The sequence below is a fragment of the Haliotis cracherodii genome, unplaced genomic scaffold (genome assembly GCF_022045235.1).
Source record: "Haliotis cracherodii isolate W230 unplaced genomic scaffold, xgHalCrac1.p SCAF_8, whole genome shotgun sequence".
Classification (NCBI taxonomy): domain Eukaryota; kingdom Metazoa; phylum Mollusca; class Gastropoda; order Lepetellida; family Haliotidae; genus Haliotis; species Haliotis cracherodii.
Genome location: NW_027266341.1, coordinates 40,068,397 through 40,095,263, shown reverse-complemented (window position 1 = coordinate 40,095,263; position 26,867 = coordinate 40,068,397). Strand labels below are relative to the sequence as shown.

At 42.7% G+C, this 26,867-nt stretch overlaps 1 protein-coding gene across 1 annotated transcript in view; it reads left to right on the top strand.

The window, feature by feature from the left end:
• Nucleotides 1-26,867, top strand: part of LOC139449427 (telomeric repeat-binding factor 2-interacting protein 1-like) — a 56,330-nt gene that overhangs the window by 20,026 nt on the left and 9,437 nt on the right. Inside the window, exons 4-7 of the mRNA XM_071230815.1 lie at nt 16,218-16,301; nt 16,430-16,544; nt 21,059-21,191; nt 22,214-22,776. Coding sequence (XP_071086916.1) covers nt 16,218-16,301; nt 16,430-16,544; nt 21,059-21,191; nt 22,214-22,776 — 895 coding nt within the window. The remainder of the gene's footprint in view (nt 1-16,217; nt 16,302-16,429; nt 16,545-21,058; nt 21,192-22,213; nt 22,777-26,867) is intronic.

Below are 26,867 nucleotides of genomic sequence, written 5' to 3'. Positions count from 1 at the left end.
AGTGTGGGTGCCACAGTAAATACCAACGGATAGCTTCTGACATTGAATCGATTTCCCCATGAGTGTATATTTGCACAGATTCATGGTTATACACATATCATATCATTTGTCTAAAAGTGATTTCCACTGTCCACTGGTGATTTATTGATTAGCAGTCAGAGTGACTCGCTCGCCCGCCCTAACTAGGTCATGGTTTATGCGTAGTTATTGTGTAACCTAAACTCATCACACCAGTCAACCCAAATATTATGAATATGACCACGTTTTTTCTGAGCCTCTGACGGTATTGGGTCAAGTTTTTTCCCATAAACGAGGAAGTATTCATGCATGGCAGATTCGACATCCTTAAACATTTGAATTGAATGTCCCTGTCTACACAGTTCTTCATGAATAAAATCTAATCTCTCTATTCTCCGTGTGATCCATTGTGACTGGGCTGCTTTGAGTTGTTCTTATGCTTTATTATGTCGTTTACGCTCCTCTTCAACTTCTTTAGCGTTTGATTCCCTCATACTAGAAAATAAAAAATTACTCCCCGAAAAAGCATTTACAATAGCTCCACCGACCATCATCGCAATTGTTGCCATGTTTGTATGAATATAAAATATTCAAATGTTCAATAATATAAAATATTCAAATGTTTAATTACTTCAGTTTATCTTCCGTGATAAGCCCTTGTTTGATGAGCATATCTTTTGTTGGCATTGCTAATCCAATATCGAGAATCATCATACCGATATCATAACCATTAAAATCTAGCTTGGGAGGTGTGGCTTTAGTAATCATTTTAGCCATACGGGCATAGCCAATGGCCAAGCCGCTGACCACCACTGAATGATATGTTGCGTTTACCAACATTTTACTGGAGTAGTCATGCTTCTTATAGCATTATATGGGGGCTAACCTCTGATTGAACTTGTTGTGACATCGGGGGTGACGTTTTCTCTTCTCCGGTCTTATAAAACAACCATACAGCCGCTATAGCAACAACTCCAACTAGTGCCCAAGTTTTAATTGGATCAATATTTGAATTATTCATTAGTTTTACTTTCCGCGCCAGTCCACCCTTTCTACTAGCCGCGATTTTTTGGTGGTTCTTCCTCGTAAATCTGGCTTCCTCATTCACACGTTGTGCAATCGGGGTTATTATTTCCTCGTTCACAATCTGTTGTGATTGTGTTTCCGCAATCTGTTGTGGTGTTACTTGAGTCTCCATTATTATTAAGTGGGCACGTATGTTTAAATTGACAATACCTAGCCGTTATTAAAGCTGTGGTGAGTGGAGCTAAGAACTCTATGATAAAACTCACAGGTCACTGAGCTTATAGCGTGTTCGATGAATGGGTCTTTCTCGAGAGATTCGCATAAATACATGCGATGTTCTGCCGGGATAGGAAGAAACGTACTAGCTACAACTGTGTATAGTTGTAATATAGCCGACCCTATTGTTTTAGTCATGGTAGCTCCCAGTCTAGACTCGTAACGCGTGTACAGTTTTTTAATCTCTTCGTCGGTCATGTTATCAATTTTTTCAGTGGTATAATTTCCCCCCAAATATTGGGAACATTTTCCACCGGCTACCAAAGCCGCGAGTCTTTCTCTATGTTTATCTAAAGATTTATCTGTCATAGGTTCTGGCTCATCTTTGAGCATTTGTTCGAGGAGTTCGTCGCATTCCATAATGTAATACCTAAGGAGATATTTAAGTCTAACATAATATAATATGGCATATCCAATACAGCCCGTAATAATAAACTGTTGCGAAAGAATGAGGATTTCAAACCACATTATGTCATATTAACCGCTAATGTTCAATTTATCGTATTTTTACTATATTTGCTATAATTTTGCTATGTTTTAGTCTGTTTTCAGTCGTACAAATGGGTATCTCATACCTCTAGTCGCACGTTAAAAGGAAGCCAGAAGCTGGAATGTAAACAATAAACTTGTTTCCGTCCGGTTGCGCACGCACCTCCCTATGACATGTCACAAATCTCTCAGCGCGCCTCTGAGCTGGTCGCTCGAGAAGGACTTTCACGATAGACTGCTAGTTTTTATTCTACTAGTACTTATCGTGTGTCTACAGTTGTTGTTCTAATAAAGTAATGATAATATGTCTTACCTGTAGACTCCTGGAATGTAATCCTTGGTAATAAATTGTTTGTGTTCAACACGTTTTTCACGGTTTGACTTGATTATACACGTGGCAACATGTCGGGCTTTTCTGCCTCGTGTCAAAGTATACTGTCTAAAGTAGATCCTCACAAGTATTGTCCTTCCTGCATAATTAAGGACTGATTTTCAACGTGTTCGTGGGATCAACGTTGTAAAGAATGTGATCACTTTAATAAAATTTAATTGGTATCTTCGTGCGTTGGCGAAGCGGGCTACTGCCAGCGCTACAAGCTGAGTAGGTCATCGGGTGGATCCCTGGACTCAGCAGCCTTTACATCTGGCCCTGGGGGTGGCACGTCGGCCACACCCAAGAAATCAGTTGATAAAGACCCGCTCCAGTCAACTTCTGTTTTCGACAAGACACGTGACCGTTCGCCTGCTGATGATAATACCCGCACGACTGATCTTTGTCAATCGGTTGATCGTGAGCGTCACTCAGCCACCCCGTTACGTCGGGACCGGCTCGTGACGAGGACCAAGAGGGGACTAGTCGGTCCATCTCTCGTCCTACCAACGACGATAGGGACGTCGTGCAGGTCGACAGTGAACACAGATCCCACTCTACAAGTCGTTCCCGCCCCGGGACGACAGGTCGAGTGCCTCGTCGAGAGAAAGTGAACGACACAAGGACGTTTGTCGCCTTCGAGGTCGTCGGGAGTTCGATTCGGACGATAACTACGATGGGGATCGTAGTACTTCTACAGTTAGAGATCGTAGCCCTCGTCCCCATGGGGACGTGCGACGCTCTCGAAGAGAGCTTTTGGGAGATCAGCGTCGTAGAGATAATGATCGATCGTCACCCTCGTCTCACTTTCATATCGACCCGGCTTTGATTGGCCAGATCACGGCGGCGGTACTAGCCTTGACGGCGTCGACCGAGAAGGATTTGACTACGTCGGAGGTCCATGGACCATCGACCTGTATACCGATTCCTTCATCTACGCCTACACAATCGACTTTGACGATAGATTGTGACGACAGCCTGGTTATGGCTTGGCTATCTCACTTTTTTGCCTGAGTTATCAAAAGATGATGACAAACCGACGTGTGCTGGCTTTAAGGTCGGAGATACCCCGCAGTCTCCTAAGTATTCTCCTCCCGATGTCTTCAGAGCCATGGCTCACGATATGGACCAAAACTTTGCCTCTGCTCTGCCGGGGCAGAGTTGCAGCAAACCACCTGTTCGATCGCGTTACCCGATCTATGGCATGCCGTTTTCGTCACCCATGAGTAGAGACTTGGATTGGGGGCTACTCTTCAAGAAACCAGCGCCCTCCAAGATTTTTGTATTAAACAGGCATTGGGAATCCATGGACACTGCTGTTCATCACCAGCTACAACCGCTTGCTATGCTGTCGACAGCGAGCCAGCGGGGGAGGTAGTGAGGTCCCTTCCCCCGCCGTCATCGTTGTTGGAGTCTACTACCTTTAGACAAGCTACCGGAAGAGGGTACTTGTTGTTACCCTGTCTGGCGCTCGGCATTAAGGGGCTAAAACAAGGACTGGTCGGCTCGGACAACTAGACGACGCCCTGTCGAGACCATCGAGGCCGTCTCCCATGGAGTGGATGATCCATCCGACAGTCTTTTCATCTGCTGACAGATCGACTGGTTGCCCCAAGTAGATCTCTTCGCAAACCGGTACACTAACTGCCTTCCTCGATTCATGTCGCCGGTTCCAGACCCACGGGCATGGGACCACGACGCTCTAGCGATATCGTGTGAGGGTCTAGACGCTTACGCGTTTCGGCCAATGGCACTATTACTATCGATACTGGAGACCTACGTCTGCTTAGCTCGCGACTTATTGGCCGGCCAGAACGTGGTTCCCGGAACATCTCCCGATCATCGATCAGCCACTGTTCCCATTGCCAGATCGAGACGACCTCCTTCATCCTCACAACGATCACTCCGGTCATCTCGGCGTCTGAAAGGGTCGACGATCTCGATCTGGCAGCTTTGGCTTCAGTGGTGCCGTCTCCTACAGGCGACAGGCTCTACCGGAATTGCAGAAAATTCTACGTGCCTTCATGGTTGAAGATCAGTCACATTCATTCAGACTGCCAGCCTGGGACCTCGATATTGTTCTGCACAACCTGTCTAGTTAGACTTACGAGCCTCTCGATCAGGTCGCGTTCGACATTGTCTCAGAAAACGGTTTTCCTTCTCTCGCTGGCTATGGCAGCAAGAGTATCGGAACTACATGCCATTGACGTCGATCGGATTACGTTCGATCAGCGTAACAATGGCAACGTCCATCTTGGTCTCAGATGGGATTTTTTTAAAGCGAAAAATCAACTTCCTGGCCAAGATTCGAGAATGTTCCACATTCCTTCCTTGTCTGCCATTATGGGCCCTCATGATCACACTGTTCTCACCCTGTGCAGTGTTCGTGCGCTTCGTATTTATCTGCAGCGATCCGAACAGCGACGACACCATTTTCGACGGCTGTTCATACCGCTCTCAACCAATGCAAAGAAAGAGATTACACGCAATACTCTCTCCTTTTGGTTGAGAACGGTCAATCTCAAAGCTTACGAGGCGCAAGGACTCGCACCTCCCACCTCCTCTCCTCTGCACGAAGTTCGAGCCATAGCTTCAACATGAGCACACACTTTGGACTTTTTGCTCGACACTTCGTGCCAGATAACAGGTTACAATAAAAACTGTTGGTGAATGTACGCATTCTTATGGTTGTTGTTGCATGCAGTACTTTGGCTGTTTATTATGGTTATTCGGTGTATGCATCGTCTTCCCATACTATATAGTACTGCTCGTATTTTTTAGTTACCTTGTATACTGCGAGTTGCTCTGTAACTAAATTATGCACCGACCACACTTCGATCGCAATTCAACTGACGTGTGCAGTTGTCCTGTCGCATCGATAATTAGTTGTGTGTCGAAGAGCATTAACCATGCTATTTTTAGTTATCTTGGATACGACAAGTCGTTCTGTAACTACATTATCTGCCGACCACACTTCGATCGCAATTCTACTGTCGTGTGCAGTTGTCCTGTCGCATCGATACTTACTTGTGGGTCGAAGAGCATTAAACATGCTGTTTTAGTTACCTTGTATACTGCGAGTTGCTCTGTAACTAAACTATACGTCGACCTCTTCAATCGCAGTTCAACTGACGCGTGCAGTTGTCCTGTCGCCTCGATAATTAGTTGTTTGTCGAAGATCATTAACCATGCTTATTTAGTTACCTTGGATACGACGGGTCGTTCTGAAACTAAAATTATATGCCGTCCACACTTCGATCGCAATTCAACTGCCGTGTGCAGTTGTCCTGTCACATCGATAGTTACTTGTGGGTCGAAGAGCATCAAACATGCTGTTTTAGTTTCCTTGGATACGACGAGTCGTTTTGTAACTACATTACAAGCCGACCACACTTCGATCGCAATTCAACTGACATGTGCAGTTGTCCTGTCGCATCGATTATTAGTTGTGTGTCGAAGAGCATTAACCATGCTATTTTTAGTTACCTTGGATACAACGAGTCGTTCTGAAACTAAATTATATTCCGTCCACACTTTGATCGCAATTCAACTGTCGTGTGCAGTTGTCCTGTCGCATCGATACTTACTATTGGGTCGAAGAGCATTAACCATGCGGTTTTAGTTACCTTGTATACTGCGAGTTGCTCTGTAACTAAACTATACGTCGACCACACTTCAATCGCATTTCAACTGACGCGTGCAGTTGTCCTGTCGCATCGATAATTAGTTGTGTGTCGATGAGCATTAACCATGCGATGATAAACAATTTGTCTCGTCCGTGCATCTGGTCGAATGTTCTATTGTCACTACAGGGGTGAGGAACTTGGTACATTCGACGTGAAAGAGGCCACTTCCTGATTACTTTCCCGACCCTCCTTCCAGTGTTCCGTCGAGTTCTACCCATTTGTATGACTGAAAACAGACTAAAACATGGGTTTTTCAGATTTAAAACGATGTTTTATTGGTCTGCTTTCTGTCGTACGTTCCCACCCAGCCATCCCCACTGGGAAGTAATCCAGTCCAGTCCTGCTTGATGGCTTATTCTTAGAGATTTGTGACATGTCATAGGGAGGTGCGTGCGCAACCGGACGGAATCAAGTTTATTGTTTACATTCCAGCTTCTGGTTTCCTTTTAACATGCGACTAGAGGTATGAGATACCCATTTGTACAACTGAAAACAGACCAATAAAACATCGTTTTTAATCTGAAAAACCCATATTTCTATAATTTTGCTATAATTTTGCTACATTTGCTAAGCAATTGCATAAGCAGCTGGTTGATCGGTTTAATACGAGTTTACAGTGCTTCGTTGATGCTAACAGTTTTCTGACTTTATCTCGTTCGAGCTTGGTATAAATAACATCATTTTCGCGTAGACATTCCTCGAATGAATCTCGGTCTTTGCAATGAAACAGGGCTACCCATTTGGTCTGCTCTCTGAGATCTTTCAGGACAGAGTTGTATTTTTTAGTAAGTACCCAAACGCTATGCTGAGTATGCCGTCCGGAGAATGCTTAATATGAAAGCATATCTTTCTTTTTGGTGAGTTCTTTACTCGCACCGCAATCGTCTATTACGAAAAGGGTTGATTCTCCTTTGTATTTTTCGTGACATACTCATAAACAGTCTTGTTAACGATCGCCCGGATCAACTCTGTATTCACCCCTCGATACATCCCTGAGAGACAGATCTTTCGCGACCACTTTAACTTCTGGGCTTCGTTTTATAGAAGGAAGTTTTTTAATCTCATCACATTGTTGATACGCTAGCATTCCTTGACTATATAGTTGATTAGGAACGCCCTCGATAGTCAGTTCTACTTTTGTAATCTTGGGATTGTAGAACTTCTCGGTATTTCTTTTAAATGCATCGGAGGGGTCCTCGAACAACATTAAAATACCCTCGTGGGGACATTTAGATTGATATTCCACATCGTATCTTTTTTGTTCCTCGTGATCCTTCAATGTCGAAGCATGCGATCGTACAAAATGGCTAAACTTCCTGTATACTGGTTACGAATTTGTCTGGCTAATTTGGGATCTGTTATCATATCATACTCCAGCGAGATATTGTCAATGGAATAGCTAGCATCCTCAGCAGCTCTGATTACTCTGCCGTAGTCATTAAAAGTGAGTTCGTATTCTAACCTATCGCCTAGGGAAGCTTGATAGAAGGGCATGTGGGAATCTAGTAATTCAAAGTCGAGCAGAATATAGAATCGGTTACCTAATGCGCCGGCAACAGCGAGATCTTTTACGACGGTATTATCACCATTTTCAGCACCCAAACGCAGTCTCAATGTGTTCCGATTACAAATACCTTGGTACTGTAAGTTTTCCTGCTCTTTATCCGTTCTCCAGAGAACCATGTAACAATAGTATACATCGCTATCGTCGATACTCAAAACCTCATTACCGCTAATTTTAATCACGATTTTCTTCACGACCTATGTTCTGAACAGGCTCCCTGTTAACGTCGGTAGAAGTCAAACTAATCGTAAATGCTAGTCGGACAGTTCCGGGAACTAACACATCGTGTGCGCCGAGATTAGGAAAGCGAACAAGAAGTGTTTGATTCTGATCAATGGTACTCGGGTTATTAGTTATAGTTACAGACTGACGAATTGCTTTGACCCCTAATGGATCTTGAAGTCTACGTTGTGGGTTAAACTTGCGTCCGTATTGCGAAGACATTGTTATATTGAAATTATGTAACCTTATGTTTAATATAAAAATGGATGATTTTAATGTTGATGATTTTGATAACCCTAGTACAATCGAAGAGGGTACTGATGAAACCAGCTTTGGTGGCATGAATCTTAACGATGAACTTTTACAATCAACCGTTAATGATTATTACGATACCTTTAAAGATGTTAGTCCTTTTGTTCGTGACTATTCAAAGTTAACGATAGATAGTAAAGGAATATTGAGACTGCGTGTCACTCCAGATATTGATCTTATGAATTCTCGTACTTGTAAGCCCCTAGCCTTGCCTACGATAGCTGCTAAACACAGTATCAGCACTGTTCGTGATGAATTAGGTTTTGTAGACTACTCACGAGGAGCAAAACTTCCCGCGAAGACTACTAAGGTTCTTCGGACTGTGCGTGATGAACTAGGTACCATAGATAAGTTGGAAGAAAGCCCAACGATAATTCCACGGTCACCATATTCAGAGTTTAGTATTAGCATAGCCTTGTCAAGGCAATGCGAACAATGCGGGGAGAACTCATCAATAATATAGCCAAGCTATCCAAAATCGACAAGCATATAGCTTATGAGAAGACAAAACTTGAACAGGCGGGTGATGAATTCAGTAGATGTCGCGTTGCAGAAAGATTACGTAACTTAGACGAAAGATCAGCCCGCCTCGAGGCTGCTTCCAGTAATAGAAAGGCACTTCGTTCACAAATCAGTCGAATTCGAGAAACTATCGATCAAGTCCTCAACGATGACACTACACTGGCCGATGAAATCAAAACATTGTTCAGAGAACAGGGAATAACCATTGCCAGTATTTTAACCGCGTTGGGATTTATTATATTGACTTTGACTCTCATGCTAACCGGTGGCAATGGACCTCCCACACCGCCTAGGTCGGATGGTATAAAAGAGTGGATAAAAAAGCATTTAAAAGCATTAGATTCAGCACTGGGAAAGCCGCATCTGCACTTCCCGGTATAATAGGGAGTATAGTTTCCTGGCTCTTGAATTTATTAGCTAAGAACACCGCTTGGCTTAGTCAAAACTTGTGGGCTCTGATCGTAGCAATTGCAGGGCTGTCGTATTTATCCAAATCATGAGTAAACCAGCCGCGACTCCACCTACTATAAGCGCAGTTTTTTCATCGATATGTTGTTGATTTTTAGCTACAATATGCGGTGGCACTTGTGGTTGTGCTTTAGTAGATGTGTTAGTAGATATTTGTGGCTTGACTATTCCCGTTTCGCCTGTGTTTGTTTGCGTTATTAATTCGGTGTTAATATCTGAATTTATACATGGTTTTTACTGATCTAAAGCAATAACAATTTTATTATTATAGCCTATCACTTGACCGATCTTAAGTTCCATATTACTCGGAGACATGTATAGTCCAGGCGCATAAACGAAGTCTACTTTGGATTAAGCGTACTGTAATATATCTTGATAACGCTTTATAGAAGATGGTATGTCAACTGGTGAATTAATAGCATCCTCCATGTTTGCAACAAACTGTTTTTGTGCATCGAGCACCGTCCCAGAACCAATAATGGACGTTCGTGTTTGCGATTGTGCACCGAGAATTGCCCATACATAAGTTCTTATTGATTCATTAAATCTTACAAATCCTGGGTTAGTAAAATTATTTTCTGTTTTATCATATAGAAATTCATTCCAAGCATTTCCAGGTGGTTGCCCAATCTTTTGGACGGTGAAAGCAACACCACCCTTAAAGTTCATACGATCATCTCTCCACTTGTTACTCGAGAGAGCAAAGCTCGGAAGAAGCCGACCTCTTTTCAGTAAATCATCGCTGACTTCTTTAACAGAGTGAGCACCAGCGTACGGAATACTACACCATGGTTAACTTGGGATCGTACTCGGGGCTTATATCCCATCAAAACGAAAAAGTGTGTTAGTCACCCCCCTGCCAGAAAACCCAGGTCATATGTTATATAGTCTTCCGGCAGTAAAAAGTGTTAGTTTAAATTTAGTTACTGAATTCAATGATATTAAACAGAACTTGAGTGCAATACCTAATATTTCTGCGCTTATTATTGAAGTCTTGTTCGGAGATGCACCGGTAGATGCCTTCGAAATATTACCAGGTCAATCGATAAAATGGCTAAAGAAACATGAGCGTCAACGTTGCAGTATTATTCATATTGGAGCATCACCCGTTGCAACCCTTGAGGGGGTCCAAATTATTAAAAGTGGTAGTATTTCTCTTACTAAGATATTCATGCCGTATAATATTCATTTGATAAGGTTGATGTATACTCTCAAAACATTTAAGCAAGACCAATTAAAGACTATTATATGATATAATAATATACACTATGGGTTTATATCCGGTGCTCAATAAGGCATCTGAAAAGATGGATACTGTTGATGGATTTCGATTACATCAAATAAGCGACATAAAACATCGAATAGAAAAGGAGAGGGAGTTTAGACTTGGATTGTATAAAAAGTATCGCAGAGCCATGAATGCTCTCGACGGAGTTGACACCGCGCTTGTAACGACTGGCATGGGACTCGGTGTAGCTATAATCGCCGCGCCTATCGTACTTGGCATGGAAATAGCAGCCAGAGTCTCAGGACTGGCAGGAATAGTGATCAAATTCATTTCTCGTAAGTTGCAAAAGAAAGCATTAAAACATGATAATATTCGGATACTCGCCGAAGCAAAGTTGAACAGCATTGACGACCATATTTCAACAGCAATGGCTGATTGTAAGATATCCGAGGAGGAGTTTTGTTTAGTGCTGTCGGAACTCACCAAATACAACATAATGAAGCAGGAGATTCGATCCAATTCTCGTAAGACCAGTGGTATTAGCGAAGACGAGAGAAAAAAGTTCATAGAACAAGGGAGACAACAAGCGCGTCAATTATTCCGTGCCAAAACCAAAGAACTGGTTTGAGATTAAAAATAGATTGCTTACTATCTTTAGATCACATTTAGAAGAATGCTTACATAAGTATATAATAATGGAGAATTACAAACCAACAAAGGAAGAACTCGAAAAAGCTATCGAAACATTTATGCTCATGGACAAAATTATCAAATGGAGAGAATTACCACAGGGTATATATATTATATCAGTGATGTCAAACCAACCAAATACGGTCATCAATTGTTTCTTTCCAATTACCAAGAAGAGTATATAGTCTGGTCTCCTAGTAAAATGAACGAAGAACTTAGTAAAAATGTTGAATATCACTTTGTTAAAAATAATGGTATATGTAGTAGTAAAAAAAATAGAGAATATTTTCATTACAATTTAGTTTAATCTCATGACGATCGTTGAATCGCATGATCATTTACACATAAAAAATTCCCTCTGTAGTAGCAGTATTGGGTATAAATTTGGCTCCAGTGGAAGTGAGCCAGAATCCCCATCATCTATACTACTCATAGATAGGTCCAGTTGTGAACTGGTGCCTTTTGATAGTTTAGGATTTTTTTTTTTTTTAAATTTCGAGTTTCCATGGCAAGGACTTTGACTTTGACTGAAAATGGTGATAGTCCTCGTTTCCGGATGAGATCTTGAAAACCATACAATATTTCTTCACCAAACTTGGCACATAGATGGGTCTAGTGGCGAACTGGTGCCTTTTGATACTTTGGGATTTTAAAATAAAATACTTTTCAAGTTTCCCTGGCAACGACTTTGACTTAGACGGAAAATGCGGTAGTGCTTGTTTCCGGAGCAGATCTTGAAAACCGTACAATATTCTGTCATGTTGAAAGAAAACGGTATCCTGGAACTTTAGCATTGGGCCTCACAATCCACAAGTCTCAAGGTAGCACCTTTGAGCAGATGATAGGGAACATGACAATTACACAAGAAAGTAACTTTAAAGCCCAGCCTAGTCAAGTGTATACGATGCTCAGTAGGGTCAAATCAAGGAAAGGCCTAAAACTTGAAGGTTTTGCTGAACACAAAGTTGAAGTGAACAAAATAACATTGGCTGAGATGACTAGATTGTGGAATGAAAGACTGTTCACCTGGACACTCCCTGTAGAGAACATTTATGGTGATGGATTCAAGGTGGCTCACTTGAATGTTCGATCCCTCAGTGCTCATTTCGAAAATGTGAAGGATAAGTTTGTCAGTGTGCTTGGTTTCACAGAAACACACATCAATGATTACAGTGAAAGCGACCTGCCAGGATATCAAGTCTATCAAGGAGACACAACACATGGTATTGCTGTGTATGTTTCAACAAGTTTCAAGAACAGTGTCCAGCTATGTGATGTAACGTCATCTCGCAGTATTGAATACATTTTCTTTCTTGTTGGCAAGTTCTGCATTGCTTGTGTGTATGTTCCTCCAAAAGTGTCATGGACACGGTTGTTGTATTCACTTGCTAACTTCTTGCAGAAACTTCAGGATCTCTCCAAGCAGCATGAATGTGAACATGTCTTGGTTACTGGGGATTTCAACTATGAACTGAGTGAAAACTGACACAACTCATTCATTCTTTAACTCACTGTCTTGGAGCCACACTGGACTTGTTGTTTACTGATCCTGCCAGTGCTGTAGCAGTCCAGACTCCAGTCTATTACTCAGATCATCAGATGATTGGTGCTGTATTTCTCAGTACACCTCATGGTGACCACTGTTCTCATTGATCTCTAAGTAAAGTAGGATCTCCCTTACTTCTCTGATTATTGTTTAAGTAATAACACAACTCATTACAAAAACAACAGTGTAACTGCATCTTAAACCTACTCAACTATATAAACACTGCCTCCTATCCTGTATATATACTTGTCAACCATAATCTGTACTTCACTTGCTTGATAACAGTGTTAGAACCTATACCGAAACATCGCTCCCAATTCCATCATAAACTGCAGATGGCAAAACACCAGTAATAACTTTTTTAGTGCTGCAAGTTGGCCATTTACAAAAAGGTCCAGTGAACAAGTTGGGCTTAAAGTAAGTCATGATTTGTTCTTTCGAAGTATCGAAGGGGGGGGATTTGTCGTCTTCTGATGACTTTTGTTGATGCTGTAGTACTTGGATTAACTCATAGTTTAAATTGTCATGTAGAGATACAAATTGTCTGCATCCACGCTTGTGACTCGTGGTTTAAATTGTGTGTTGCTCCAACTAGAAAAGTCCCAAATAAAAAAAAATAATTAGTTATATGTATTTGCAACACCAACTTGCGGGCAACTATGCTTGTCGTAAAAGGCACCTAACGGGGTCGGGCGGTCAGACTCACTGACTTGATTGATGCATGTCATCGATCCCAATTGCGTGGATCGATGCTCATGATATCAGTTACTGGATTGCCTGGTCCAGACTTAATTATTTACAGACCGCCATCATATAGCTGGAATATTGCTGAGTGTGGCGTTAAACAAGAAACAACAACAACAGGGTGGGGCTTTAAGGCATTGGAGCATGTGTCTCATAGCTTATCCCAACGAGCAGGCAGGTCAGGCAACTACAAGCCGAGACACTCGGCTCTCGGGGAGCAGGACCAGGATTCCTGTCGTGGTAAAGGGCATGGCTGGCAGAGGCAGACCACAAGGCTCCTATCAGTCCTGCCGTGGAAAATTCCAAGGCAGGGGCGAGTATAAGAGGTGGAAACACTGAAGCATTGGACAATCACGACTGGGAACTCCCACCCCCAGTCATCCCAATCATCAACACCCCTGTAGGTGGGAGACCTCTTCTGGCTGAACTGAACCATACTGGAAGACGCTTTCATACTCAATGTACTACACTACGGCTACCGTCTGAACATAGAGGCAGATCCACCGTTGACCAAATCTCCTCCATCTTGGGATTATCCAAGGAAGCAACATCTGCTACTAAAATCCACCATGGACATCTTATTGAAGAAAAGAGCTGTAGAGATTGTACACACCCTAGCGTTAACACCAGGCTTTTACTCTCCCATATTTCTGGTAGCAAAAAAGGACACAGACAAGATGCGGATGACTCACAATCTCTCTGAAGGACTCATGGCTAAAGATCTTACACCATCTGTCACCTGCCCTGCATCAATCATGCACACTTCACCAATGGTAAGTGTTGCAGGGCTACTCACTTCAGCCCAGGATTTGATAATCAGAAGCCATCTACATCTGCGCCCAATACATCCTATCTGGCTGCTTACATCAGGCATCAGGATCCACTTGCAGCCATCACTCTAAGGACACATCTCAACAGGTGGAAGATATTGAGTCGAAAGTCTTTGGAGGATCTCCTTATCCAGGTTAACCCTAAATCTACACCTGTTCATAGAATCCTCATTTACAGGTCCAGACAGCCTCAGGGCTGTGGTCTGGTGCATCATTTTGTTAGGCATAGAATCAAGATCCTACGACAGTGTCACCTCATTTCTTAGCTGAATCACCTCATACACTTGCGTACCAAAAGGCACTTGAATGTGGTACTTCAAGGTTTGCAAGCATCCCCCTTCGAGACCCATCAAACCCCTTGACGCATACTCATTTTATGACCTCACCAAGAAAAAAATATTTTCTCTTGGCTTTAGCCACTGCGGTGTGGGTGAGCGAGATACACACATTTGACATCTACCGTGTCCGTTTTGAGCAGGGTACGCAGGGGTTGTGCTGGGATTTCATAGCCAAAAATCAACTTCGAGGCCAACCCGACTGGTCCCTCACCATTCCTTCCATTCTCTACGATTGTGGGGTTAGCAGATGAAGGTGAACTCCTTGTACCCGGTACGCTCACTAAGTGATTTCATCTGATTGTTATCCTTGATCCGCCAAGAGCGAACATTCCTCATGAGATGAGTGGTAGCCTTGACCATGCCTCTACACAGCAACTGCTCTATTAGAGCAATAATGGAGTAAAAAAAATTGTAAAATCTAAATCCAACCCTTCGCAGACTTGCCTCCCCGACTATCGCTTCAAAAACTCTTTTTGGTAGCTCGGGGAACTAGCAGTAATATGAATTCGATGTAACATCACAATCTGTCACATGACAGAGGCGGTGGTCCTGTAAAAAGTGGACTTGAGTCGGAAACAGCTTTTCTTTTTTTTTCACCCAGGACCATCGCGAGGCGCTGTCTTCTTTGTCTTAAGATAATCAGTAGATGCATTAAGGAATACCATATTTTCTGGAGTATAGTGCGCACCCATGTATAATGTGCACCCCCCTCTAGCGGGTTCAATATTTTGGAAAAAAAGAAATTTGAATATTATGCGCAGAAAAAATTTACACCGTACCCTTTCAGCGAAGTCCGGCAAACGAACGGGTGCTGAGAAAAACTTCGTCAGTACAAATTCGAAATTTGAGATAAAAAATCACCAGACATGTTTATTTATCATTTGAATAGTATTTATTGTTCTGCCAGGCATTGTTTTATATCTAGGGATTAAGATTACCTTGTGTATTTTCTCGTAAACTAAGCCGGAAACAGCAATCAGCTGTACACACGTTTTCTTGGAATCGACCGGTGATTCGGTCAAGACACACCCAATGATATAACTTTATAGGATTTTTAATGCAAGGATCGGCAACAATTGTATCTGAAACTATTATTTTTATAAGGAATAATATATTCCATTATTTTCTTAATTATATGCAGCCTTTACTAAACATATTTAAAATAATAATAACCCTAAGCGAAGCAGCTGATCGCTATTGCCGGGTATTATTTTTTACATGGAACCAGTATGACCAGTTACCGTCAAGGCTCACGCGCACGTGATCCCGTGATCAGTGATCACGAGAATTTCATGTGGACATAGAATCGTCAAACAAAAACAAATATGACTTTTAACGAGTCAAAGTATGTCATTTATGATGTATCCATTCTCTGTCAACTAAAGTTTGTTTCAAGGTGTCAATAGCAGTATCTGACCGTGGTTGCTGTTAATAACGGTGAGTTGTGAGATCTTCCGATTGCTTCACACACGATTTCGCCGAAATTAATAAAAACAATATTATAAGGAATTTTGAATAAAATTAATGAAATAAGTTGCAAACATAAGTCCAGATATGCAAAGAACACTTTTTATAGCCAGACAGTGTAATTACATGATTATTTTGCGTACTTCAGTATGGATTTGTTGACATGGTATTTCCGGTGTTTCGTGCTCACGGTAATGTCTTTCCTTGGGGGAAAAAAACATCCAAACTCATGATTCGTGTATAATGCGCACCCCCTTCTACACAGCTGTGTTTTTTTCGGAAAAAAGTGTGCACTATACTCAAGAAAAAACGGTAATGCAGGATAAGTATACAAATGTAAAAAATATTTAGATTTTCCGAAGTCTGTATATTATGTTTCAGACTCTATGTGTAATTGTATGATATTGATGGTAAATTTCAGATGTGTCCCTGGGAGAGTACCCTCTAGTGATGATGACTTGTCACCTGCCAGAAATATTATCAGGACCCAGAGACCTGTAAAGGGGTATGTTTTTTACAGCCGAGTGTGCCAGAAATATTAAAATATACAATGATATGATGTTATCAGATTCCTAGTAAGTCTAGAGAAGTAATTTTAAGGTGCCATTTTTTTAAATTGTTGTGTTTTTGAAGGAGGCAGAAGTACACCAGAGAAGATGACTGGAAGATTGTGAGCTACCTGGTGCGTGAACGTCGCTATAATGAGGTGAATGGCAGGAAAGTGTGGCAAGATATGGAACTCTTTGAGGTAAGGCTACAGTTTAGTGCCCTGACCACTTTAGAATTTCCGAACCATTTCCTGCAAATACGTTTTAGGGCTCCATGCTATTATTGTTATCAGATTTATTCTGATAGCTGGTAGACCAGATCACATACTTTGTGTACCCCTCTGATAAGTGTAAATATAACTTATCCTGCACTATTCCTTAATGCATTTACTCATGTTTTTTGACAGAAAGTCAAAGCTGTGAGAGGTCCAGCTGCAGAAGAAGTTGTTCCAACTAGTTGTGTGGCAAATACACTTGCATAGCTGCCACGTGAGTTCGGAAGTGGAGACGTCTTGTATGAGCACATTACTGCTTGTCATTAAAACCGACTAGACGTGTTTGAGAATAAAGCTAAAAAAATCTACCATTATCCTTTGCTTGTTATTGCTATCTCTGTATGTGTGATTGTTTATGGTTTGTGACTTCATGTCTCCACTTTTCATTGCATTAATCACTTGTGCTCAGTAGTAATATCAGGTGTATAGTTGTTCCAATTAGCCATTTTTGAATTGTCTATGTGGTAACTTTCTTGTGCCGTGCGTCTTGAATTCTTGTTTATTGCCTGGTAATTGTTTCATGTAAATTGCCTATAATATATGTGGGCGTTTAAGTGTTTGTTTGCACTTTCTTTTGCGTAATTTACTTTAATTTACTTAAATTGCAGATTTAAGCCTCGTATTACTTGCATAGTAACAAGTCTAGCAGGGATCCCCACCTTTTGTGTTTGGACTGGACGGCCCCTGTTAGACAACATCTCAGTGCTGCTTCTGCCGTCCCCTCGCCCCTCAAGCCTTCTCCAATTACCTGAGGGTATCTATGTTATGCCAAACGCAGCAGGCGCTGAGACACCCTAAGACGCTTAGCACTGCAGAGACACCTTCTACCCTTGCTATGTTCAATACGCAGGCTACTACAGCTGAGATGCAGAAACCCACCACACCCCCTGTGCTTTTGACACTTGATACAATATACCTGCGTTTACGAGTAGCACCCCTAATAATATGTGCACTGTGCAGATCATAGGGATTCCACTCAGCTTCTTCTGAAGGCTCTTTTGTGCCCAAGTACGACAAATCTTCCCCTGAGAAGGACACTCATCTAGGCCGTAACCAAGTCCCTGACTGGATGAAGGACCCTTATCCATGGTCCAGTGGAAGAGCATCTGTCCAGAGAGTGGAAGGTCCAGGGTTGAATCCCTGTTGTGTCTTACAAAAAGACGTGAAAAGATTGCACTTGTTGTTACCCTGTCTGGTGCTCAGCGTAAAGGGGCTAAAACAAGGACTGGTCAACTTGGTGCTATGTTTGGCCACCGTTACTTCATCACCTGGCCAGGGTGCACATAAATGAGCCCCCCTCCATGCTGTCGGATCAGATGCTGAAGGATCTGGTCTCAGCATTTGACGAAGATTTTGCCATGTTATCTTCATTGCCGGTGTTCAAGATTCCTCGGTTTCAGGACACTTTTCCCATCCATGCTTTGGATGTGGCGGACAGGACACACACACGGGATACGGGATCTCCACCGAATGACAGAGTCATCTTAGCAAATGACTATCCAGATCCCAGACACACTTTTGGCTTTCATACAAACAGAGGTCCTTCTTGTCCTTCAAGCCCTTTGTCAGTCCCGCCTGAGCATGGGGTGAAAATTCCTGCCTTTTGTCCTGTCTCTCGGTGTATGATCTTTCTGTACACTCTTTCGTAACTCGCTCTTTCCACCAACGTCACAGTTGTTTGGTGCCTACTCAATCAGGGGACGACACACTTTCACTCCCTCCTTCAACAGATGTTCCAGTTCTTCCATCTGGTAGATCGGCTGGACCTATGCTTTTTGGTTCACTTCCCATTCGTTCACTTCTGATGTCTGATGTCTGATGTACTATTCTCTTGGGACCCTGAACAAGAAGACAGCTTCCAGAAACTCAAGAAGTTATGCAGTGCACCACCTGTCCTGGCATACTTCAATGTGAACAATCCTGTTGAAATCCAGTGCGATGCGTCGCAGTACGGATTAGGAGCTGTTCTGATTCAAGAGGGGAAGCCAGTTGCCTTCACTTCCCGCTCTCTGACTGAAACTGAGAGGAGTTACGCCAAATTGAGAAGGAGATGTGATCCATCGTCCATGCAGCTACCAAGTTTCACTGCTCTATATTTGGGAAAGAAACCACTGTGTACAATGATCACAAACCACTTGAGGACATTTGCAGGAAGCCACTCCTCACAGCACTGATGAGACTTCAAAGAATGCTTCTCAAACTTCAGTGGTATGACCAGACTGCCAAGTATAGGAAAGGCAAGGACATGTTAGTGGTTTACGCCTTGTCAAGAGCCTACCTGACATCTAATCAGTCTGATTTTGTCGACCTGAACGCAGTCAACATGGCTGACATGATCTCAGTATCCCCAAACCTATACAAAGATCAAGCAGTGCACTAAAGAGGAACTGGCAACTCTGAGCGAAACTATCTTAAATGGTTGGCCTGATGTTCAGAGAAGAAGCTATGGAAGAAGTCTCAAGACAAAAACCTTACTAAGCAAGGGTCAACAATTGCAAGTGACAGGAAAGTGACTGTATGTAAACCTGTCGAGCCAATTTTATTGCTCAATATTTCATCTAGTTTGTGTTTACAAGAGACCAGAAGTCTTGCTTTGACTTTGGTCACACCCTGGTGGCCGGTGAGAAGATGGTTCATCGAGCTCAGAAATCTAGCAGTAGACGATCCACTAACCCTCCCACAGTGGTCCAACCTGCTTATCCCCCCTCACAGCAAATTGTCTCATCCAACTCCAGACAGATTTTGTCTGCACGGTTGGTTCAACTTGAAAAGGCGTTAAGTGCAAAGGGCTATTTGGCACAGGCAGCAAAAGCTAAAACGTTAGCTCATCATTCCTCTACTACAGGTTTATACGATGACAAGTGGGGATCGTTTGAAACTTTTTGCAAGGCGAAAAGTCAAGACCCTACCACTGCGTCACCACAATTCCTAGCTGAATACCTACGACATCTGCATACCCAAAGACACTTGAAAGGTAGCACCATTACTACGTACTTGATTGTACTTAACTCAGTGTTGGCCGTTCCGGAAAATCGCAAGATGACCTAAGGTCCCGGAGCTACAGGCCCTATCACACTCATTCAGGCTTGAGGATCAGAAGGCCAGGTTCCGTCCACCTGCTTGGGACTTAAACGTGGTACTTTGAGGTTTGCGAGGAACACCCCCTTTGAGCCCCTCCATGCATCCTCATTTTATGACCTCACCAAGAAAACAGTGTTTCTCTTTGCATTGGTGAGCGAACTACATGCGATCGACATCACCCCGATTCGTTTTGAGCATGGGACGCACGGAGTGGTACATATGGGGTTGTGCTGGGATTTTATTGCAAAAAATCAACTACCTGGCCAACATGATCTTTCCTTCACCATCCCACCAATATCGACTATTGCTGGAAGCCAAATGAGGGTGAAGTGCTACGCCCGTTTCTCCATGTGCACGACTGAAGTTAGTTGCAACACCATATCTCTATGGTTATGCGCAGTCATCCTTCAGGCTTATTCGATCGCCAATCTGGATCCACCGAGAGTGAAGAATCCTCACGAGATCAGGGCGATAGCCTCTACCATGGCGTAACGCAGCAATTGTTCGATTGAAACAATCGTGGAAGGATGTTTTTGGAGTTCTGACACAGTTTTCGCCAGTCATTATCTTCGTGATATGTCTCTCAAGGACGTCGAAGGCGTACAAGATTTTGGGCTGTTGGTTGTAGCCCAGCAGGTTACCAACCCCCGACACAAATACTGAACTCGCCCTATACAGAGCCATTCCATTTCTGGTGCAGTCGCTTAGATTTCGCCAGTGGAAGAACAAGGTTTTAAAAGACCTTTTTTCCTTTATTCAGGAAAACACACAGAAGTCTCCAGAACAACTATTTCATTCTGGATGAGAGCTGTCATTCTCAGTGCATGCATACAAACAGATACAGTCTTTGCCAATCACCATCTCAGAGACCTTGCCATAGAAGTCATAGCTGGCATTCACCAATTCAGACCATAAGTTGTGGCACAGCAACTCATGAATCCTACCAGATGACACCAGATATCACACTCACTGCAAATCACGTAGACTCGTTGACGTCAGGTTACTAATCCATTTCCCAACGGCCGAGAGTCAGTTCCCCGTTTTACTCTGTGATTCAGCAATATCAATGGAAGTCAAATCCCAGATCTGCCCATTATGTCTTTGAAGTAGTAAAATTTGACAAACCCATGTCACTTTGGGCTCGTCTTGAGTGTTAAATTTAGCATGAAACCCTGACTCACACTCTCACTGGATAGTTGTGGCCATGGGTTGGGTACTCCCCAGGCAACCAGCCCCTACAAAGTAGTGAGTTTCGTGTCATTATGTATAACGAACATGTTAGTTTCCAATGTTGCCCAATCCAGTCACTATGATTGTGTCTGTCACGATGACCCAGGTAGAAATGGTATGTTTTCCAGGTTTCCATGCACCCAGGTGAGTCTATGAGGACCCATTACCTGAAGTTTATCCTGCCTAATATCAAGACGTACACTAACTTCCCCCAGCACTGGGTGGCCTTGCTGACAGGAAACACAGCAGATGCTACTCAAGGTGACTTGTCGGGGAATGAAAATGAAATTGTTGACAATTAAAGTGTGTAAGGCTTCCATATGATTATTATCCTACATTTAAGGTCGGGGAACTGAATTGAAACTGTAGATGATTCTCCAATATCTCAGCTTGGTTTCCCCTGTTGTCTATGCTGCCACACTTCGTTATGCGCCATGCCAGGATCTAACTGAAATGAACTCGCCCTGATAATGATCCAAGGTCTGTTATCACCATAACTCTGTTGATGGGCCGTACCAACTTTGTAACAACCTGCATTACTTTTGGATTTCTCCCACATTCAACTGTCGTGTTATAACCAGGGGTTTATTTGGACCTGCTCAAAGGCATATATTCGCCCCCAAGACCTGCAATAAATGTTAGTAAGATTCACAAATTGGAATTAAATGTAAAAAGAATTTCAATGAAAGCGAGATACAGAAGATGTTGGTGATACGTCCATGAGAAGAGTTCTGCATCTGGCAGGGCTAAAACTATGTCCAGAACAAGAAGGCTTCAGAGTGACTGACTGAGCGAACTTCAATGGTTGCGACACATGTGTGTGAATGCAAGTTGTGATAGCTGGGGTGATATATTGTTCTGTAGAATAGGTGAGGCCGCAGAAAAATTCAATGGTTTTACAAGGGATGTATAAACATGTACCAATTAAGGAGCATCAGGACAGTGTCACAAGGTTAACTGATAGGACCGGCGAGTTATCGTATCTGTCGGCTGTTAAAGTGCTTCCAGTCCTGTAAACTGGTAAATTTGTAATTGAATCATCCACTGGTTGCAATGTTAGAATACCTCAGAATTTACAAAAATATAAACTTTTAAAAAAATCAAATTTTGAACAAAGTAATTATTTATTTTTTTCTTCCCAATTTTTTTCCCCAAGGGCACTTAGTTTCAATAGAATCCTAAATAAATTGCTGATAATCAAAAGAGTATGTGTAAAAAATCAACTGATTAATCGATTAATTGTGATGTCCTAAATATGTATGTTGGCAATCTTCTCGCCCTAGTTGACAGATCCAAAGAGATCCCCAAAACATCCCTAGTTAGCAGTCCAGGGAAATCAGCACAGGTGAGAAGTCCCAGGACATCAGCACAAGTGGGAAGTCCCATGACATCAGCACAGGTGGGAAGTCCCCCAAAAGAAGTAATGGAAACTGATGACAGCATTGAACTCTCTCAGAGTATTCTAAATGATTACACCTCAAAGACCATATGTACATCACCTGGAAAAGAATCTTCCCACTGTCAATATCAAACAAAACCAGGAAGCTCAAGAACAGTCAAAGATGAAACCCTTTCTATTCCCCCTGCATCACTCCAAGGCCAATCTCCTTACTTTTCTCTCATTGTCAATAAGAATACACAGAACCATTCTGACTCGTCAGAAGTAGATGAATTTGACAAGAACCTGCTTCACACAGCAATGGCTACTGCTTGTGTAGATGAGGACAACAGGGAGCTGGAGGTTTTCCAGGAGCAGTCTGGACCACCCAAGATCCACCCAGAGAACACCCCATGTTCCGGGAACAGGAAAAGAACTGTCACTGGAGGATCGACATCAAATCAAGAGGTTTGTATCACATGACAAAAATCTCTCTTGTTTTAACAGATGCTGATATCTGCTTGATTTCAAATGCCAAGTACTGAGAGCAATGTATTTGCATTGTCCTGTCAAGAGAAAAATCAGCTCTAACAAAGTTAGTCGCGAATTAGTTATGATCAATGAAATTTTGCATATGGACATTTTTCACACTTTCACCATCTTGAGCCCAAACCAACGCAAAGCTCCATGGAGAGTGGACTTGCATCAGTTGATCGGGACCAGAGACCATGTTTTGTTTGTGTCCCCATATTTATGTGGCTGCCAAAGTGACAGCTTCTCTATACCCATGCCAGCTTCTCTATACCTATGCCAGCTTCTCTATACCCATGACAGCTTCTCTATACCCATGCCAGCTTCTCTATACCCATGATAGCTTCTCTATACCCATGCCAGCTTCTCTATACCCATGACAGCTTCTCTATACCCATGCCAGCTTCTCTATATCCATGACAGCTTCTCTATACCCATGACATACCCATGCCAGGTTCTCTATACCCATGCCAGCTTCTCTATACCCATGCCAGCTTCTCTATACCCATGCCAGCTTCTCTATACCCATGCCAGCTTCTCTATACCCATGATAGCTTCTCTATACCCATGCCAGCTTCTCTATACCCATGCCAGCTTCTCTATACCCATGACAGCTTCTCTATACCCATGACAGCTTCTCTATACCCATGCCAGCTTCTCTATACCCATGACAGCTTCTCTATACCCATGACAGCTTCTCTATACCCATGCCAGCTTCTCTATACCCATGACATACCCATGCCAGCTTCTCTATACCCATGCCAGCTTCTCTATACCCATGACAGCTTCTCTATACCCATGCCAGCTTCTCTATACCCATGATAGCTTCTCTATACCCATGCCAGCTTCTCTATACCCATGACAGCTTCTCTATACCCATGACAGCTTCTCTATACCCATGCCAGCTTCTCTATACCCATGCCAGCTTCTCTATACCCATGCCAGCTTCTCTATACCCATGACAGCTTCTCTATACCCATGCCAGGTTCTCTATACCCATGCCAGCTTCTCTATACCCATGACAGCTTCTCTATACCCATGACAGCTTCTCTATACCCATGACATACCCATGCCAGGTTCTCTATTCCCATGACAGCTTCTCTATACCCATGATAGCTTCTCTATACCCATGCCAGCTTCTCTATACCCATGCCAGCTTCTCTATACCCATGATAGCTTCTCTATACCCATGCCAGCTTCTCTATACCCATGATAGCTTCTCTATACCCATGACAGCTTCTCTATACCCATGACAGCTTCTCTATACCCATGCCAGCTTCTCTATACCCATGCCAGCTTCTCTATACCCATGACAGCTTCTCTATACCCATGATAGCTTCTCTATACCCATGCCAGCTTCTCTATACCCATGACATACCCATGCCAGCTTCTCTATACCCATGCCAGCTTCTCTATACCCATGACAGCTTCTCTATACCCATGCCAGCTTCTCTATACCCATGATAGCTTCTCTATACCCATGCCAGCTTCTCTATACCCATGACAGCTTCTCTATACCCATGACAGCTTCTCTATACCCATGCCAGCTTCTCTATACCCATGACAGCTTCTCTATACCCATGACAGCTTCTCTATACCCATGACAGCTTCTCTATACCCATGACAGCTTCTCTATACCCATGCCAGCTTCTCTATACCCATGACAGCTTCTCTATACCCATGACAGCTTCTCTATACCCATGACATACCCATGCCAGGTTCTCTATTCCCATGACAGCTTCTCTATACCCATGATAGCTTCTCTATACCCATGCCAGCTTCTCTATACCCATGCCAGCTTCTCTATACCCATGATAGCTTCTCTATACCCATGCCAGCTTCTCTATACCCATGATAGCTTCTCTATACCCATGACAGCTTCTCTATACCCATGACAGCTTCTCTATACCCATGACAGCTTCTCTATACCCATGCCAGCTTCTCTATACCCATGCCAGCTTCTCTATACCCATGACAGCTTCTCTATACCCATGATAGCTTCTCTATACCCATGCCAGGTTCTCTATACCCATGCCAGCTTCTCTATACCCATGCCAGCTTCTCTATACCCATGACAGCTTCTCTATACCCATGCCAGCTTCTCTATACCTACAGTCCGTTTGACTCCAAATGAGAACGATGAATTGCAAAATAACTCGAAATCCAGAAAAGTGTATAAAACATCAATACGGTACTTGACCATTAATACTCTGTACCCAACAAAATCTGAATTTGGTTTAATTTAAGATCCATGACGGATGAAGTTCTTTAAGAAACTATCATGTAATTTTGTATAGAAATGTGTACATGACACGTAGGGGGACAAACGGTGGAAGGAACAGCGCAAGCACGGTCTGCACATGCTACACAGTGACCGTGTTCATTCAATGACAAGATGCCCTACTCAGCAGATGTTAAACAGTTGATGTTGAATGTGTATGATTTCTTTAGAAGTGAAGCATAAAGAGCAAAGCCTTTTTATGCAATTAATAAATTCTTGAAACGAGCTTCAAAAGCTCTTGGTATGTCCCCGCAGAAACTTAAAAATGTTGTTAGTCGACGATACAAATAGTCAGGCCAAGGAGGTAGGGAACATGTCAAAACCACGCAAGGTTGATAAATTAGACAGTTTTCAGAGGGATCAAGTCAGACGTGCAATTGTTAAACTGCACTCAGAGAATAAGTACCTGTCCCTAAGAATTTTGAAGAAACACCTTGAAACTGACCATGATTTACGTGTTACAAAGTACAAACTTTGGCAGCTGTTGCATACATTTGGTTACAAATACAAAAAGATAACTGGAGAAAATAGGGCTGTGTTGTGTGAACGGTCTGAAATTTTTCGTAGCCGAAATCATTACCTTCGCACCATCAAGCAGAAACGTGAAGAAGGATATGAGCCCGTCTTCTTAGATGAGACATGGGTAAATGCGTCACACACAGCCAGCAGTCAGTGGGTACCCAGTGGTGACTGTAAGGAGTCTGGTAGAAAGTTACCAATGGGAAAGGGTGAAAGACTCATAGTTCTCCATGCTGGTTCTGCTAGTCAGGGTTTTCTCCCAGACTGTGACCTCGTCTTTAGAGCCAAGGCCAAAGACAACAGGGACTACCACACAGAAATGAACTGCAATGTATTTCTGGAGTGGGTGAAAGATAAATTAGTCCCTGCTTTGCCTACCAAGTCTCTCATTGTCATGGACAATGCACCGTATCATAGTGTGCAGGATCCAGAAAGCAAGACTCCAACCTCTAATAACCTATAAGAGACATGGTTACTTGGCTGCAACGGAGAAACATTACCTTTCCTTCTCGAGCGACGAAACCACAGCCCTATGAAATCATCAAAACTATGAAACCTGACCCTGTGTATAAAGTTGACAGTTACATCAAGGGTCAGGGTCATGCTGTCTTAGGACTGCCACCTTATCACTGCCACCTGAATCCAATCATGTAACAGTATGCCCCATATGCCCCATATGAGAGATATTGGGATTGTCCCCGTCTTAAGGTACATTCGTGTTTGTTGTTTTGGAGAACAAATGATGTTATGTATGATCATGCGACTTTATGTGTCAGAGTGGGTCCATTTCATGAGTCTCTAAAATTGTTCTAAAAATAGTATCTAATGGAGACAAGTGCAGTTATTGATTAATTGCAGATTGTATGCCAGTTTTTTACACGGACTATGGAAAGTCTTCCATTTTAGATGTTAAACCCACTGAAGTGAATAAAATGTCTAGCTTTAGGAATCAGTTGTACAGCCTGAAACTGTTGTTCAGAATGCCCTGTGTTAACCTTTTCAAGGTTGCATGACTTAAAAACAATTTTAGACTTTAGCAATCTTGCAGTAACACTTTGATTGGTTGGATGATTGGAAGTGGAGTGTCATGGGATCTCTGTGAAGTGGTAGCGAGCTCTAAAATCTGACATTAATGAAGTTACTGCAGTGTAAATCCCAGCAAGTGCATAACAAGATATAATAGTCACAGAGCTCCACTGTGAGGAACTTGTTTTCACTTGATTCACTT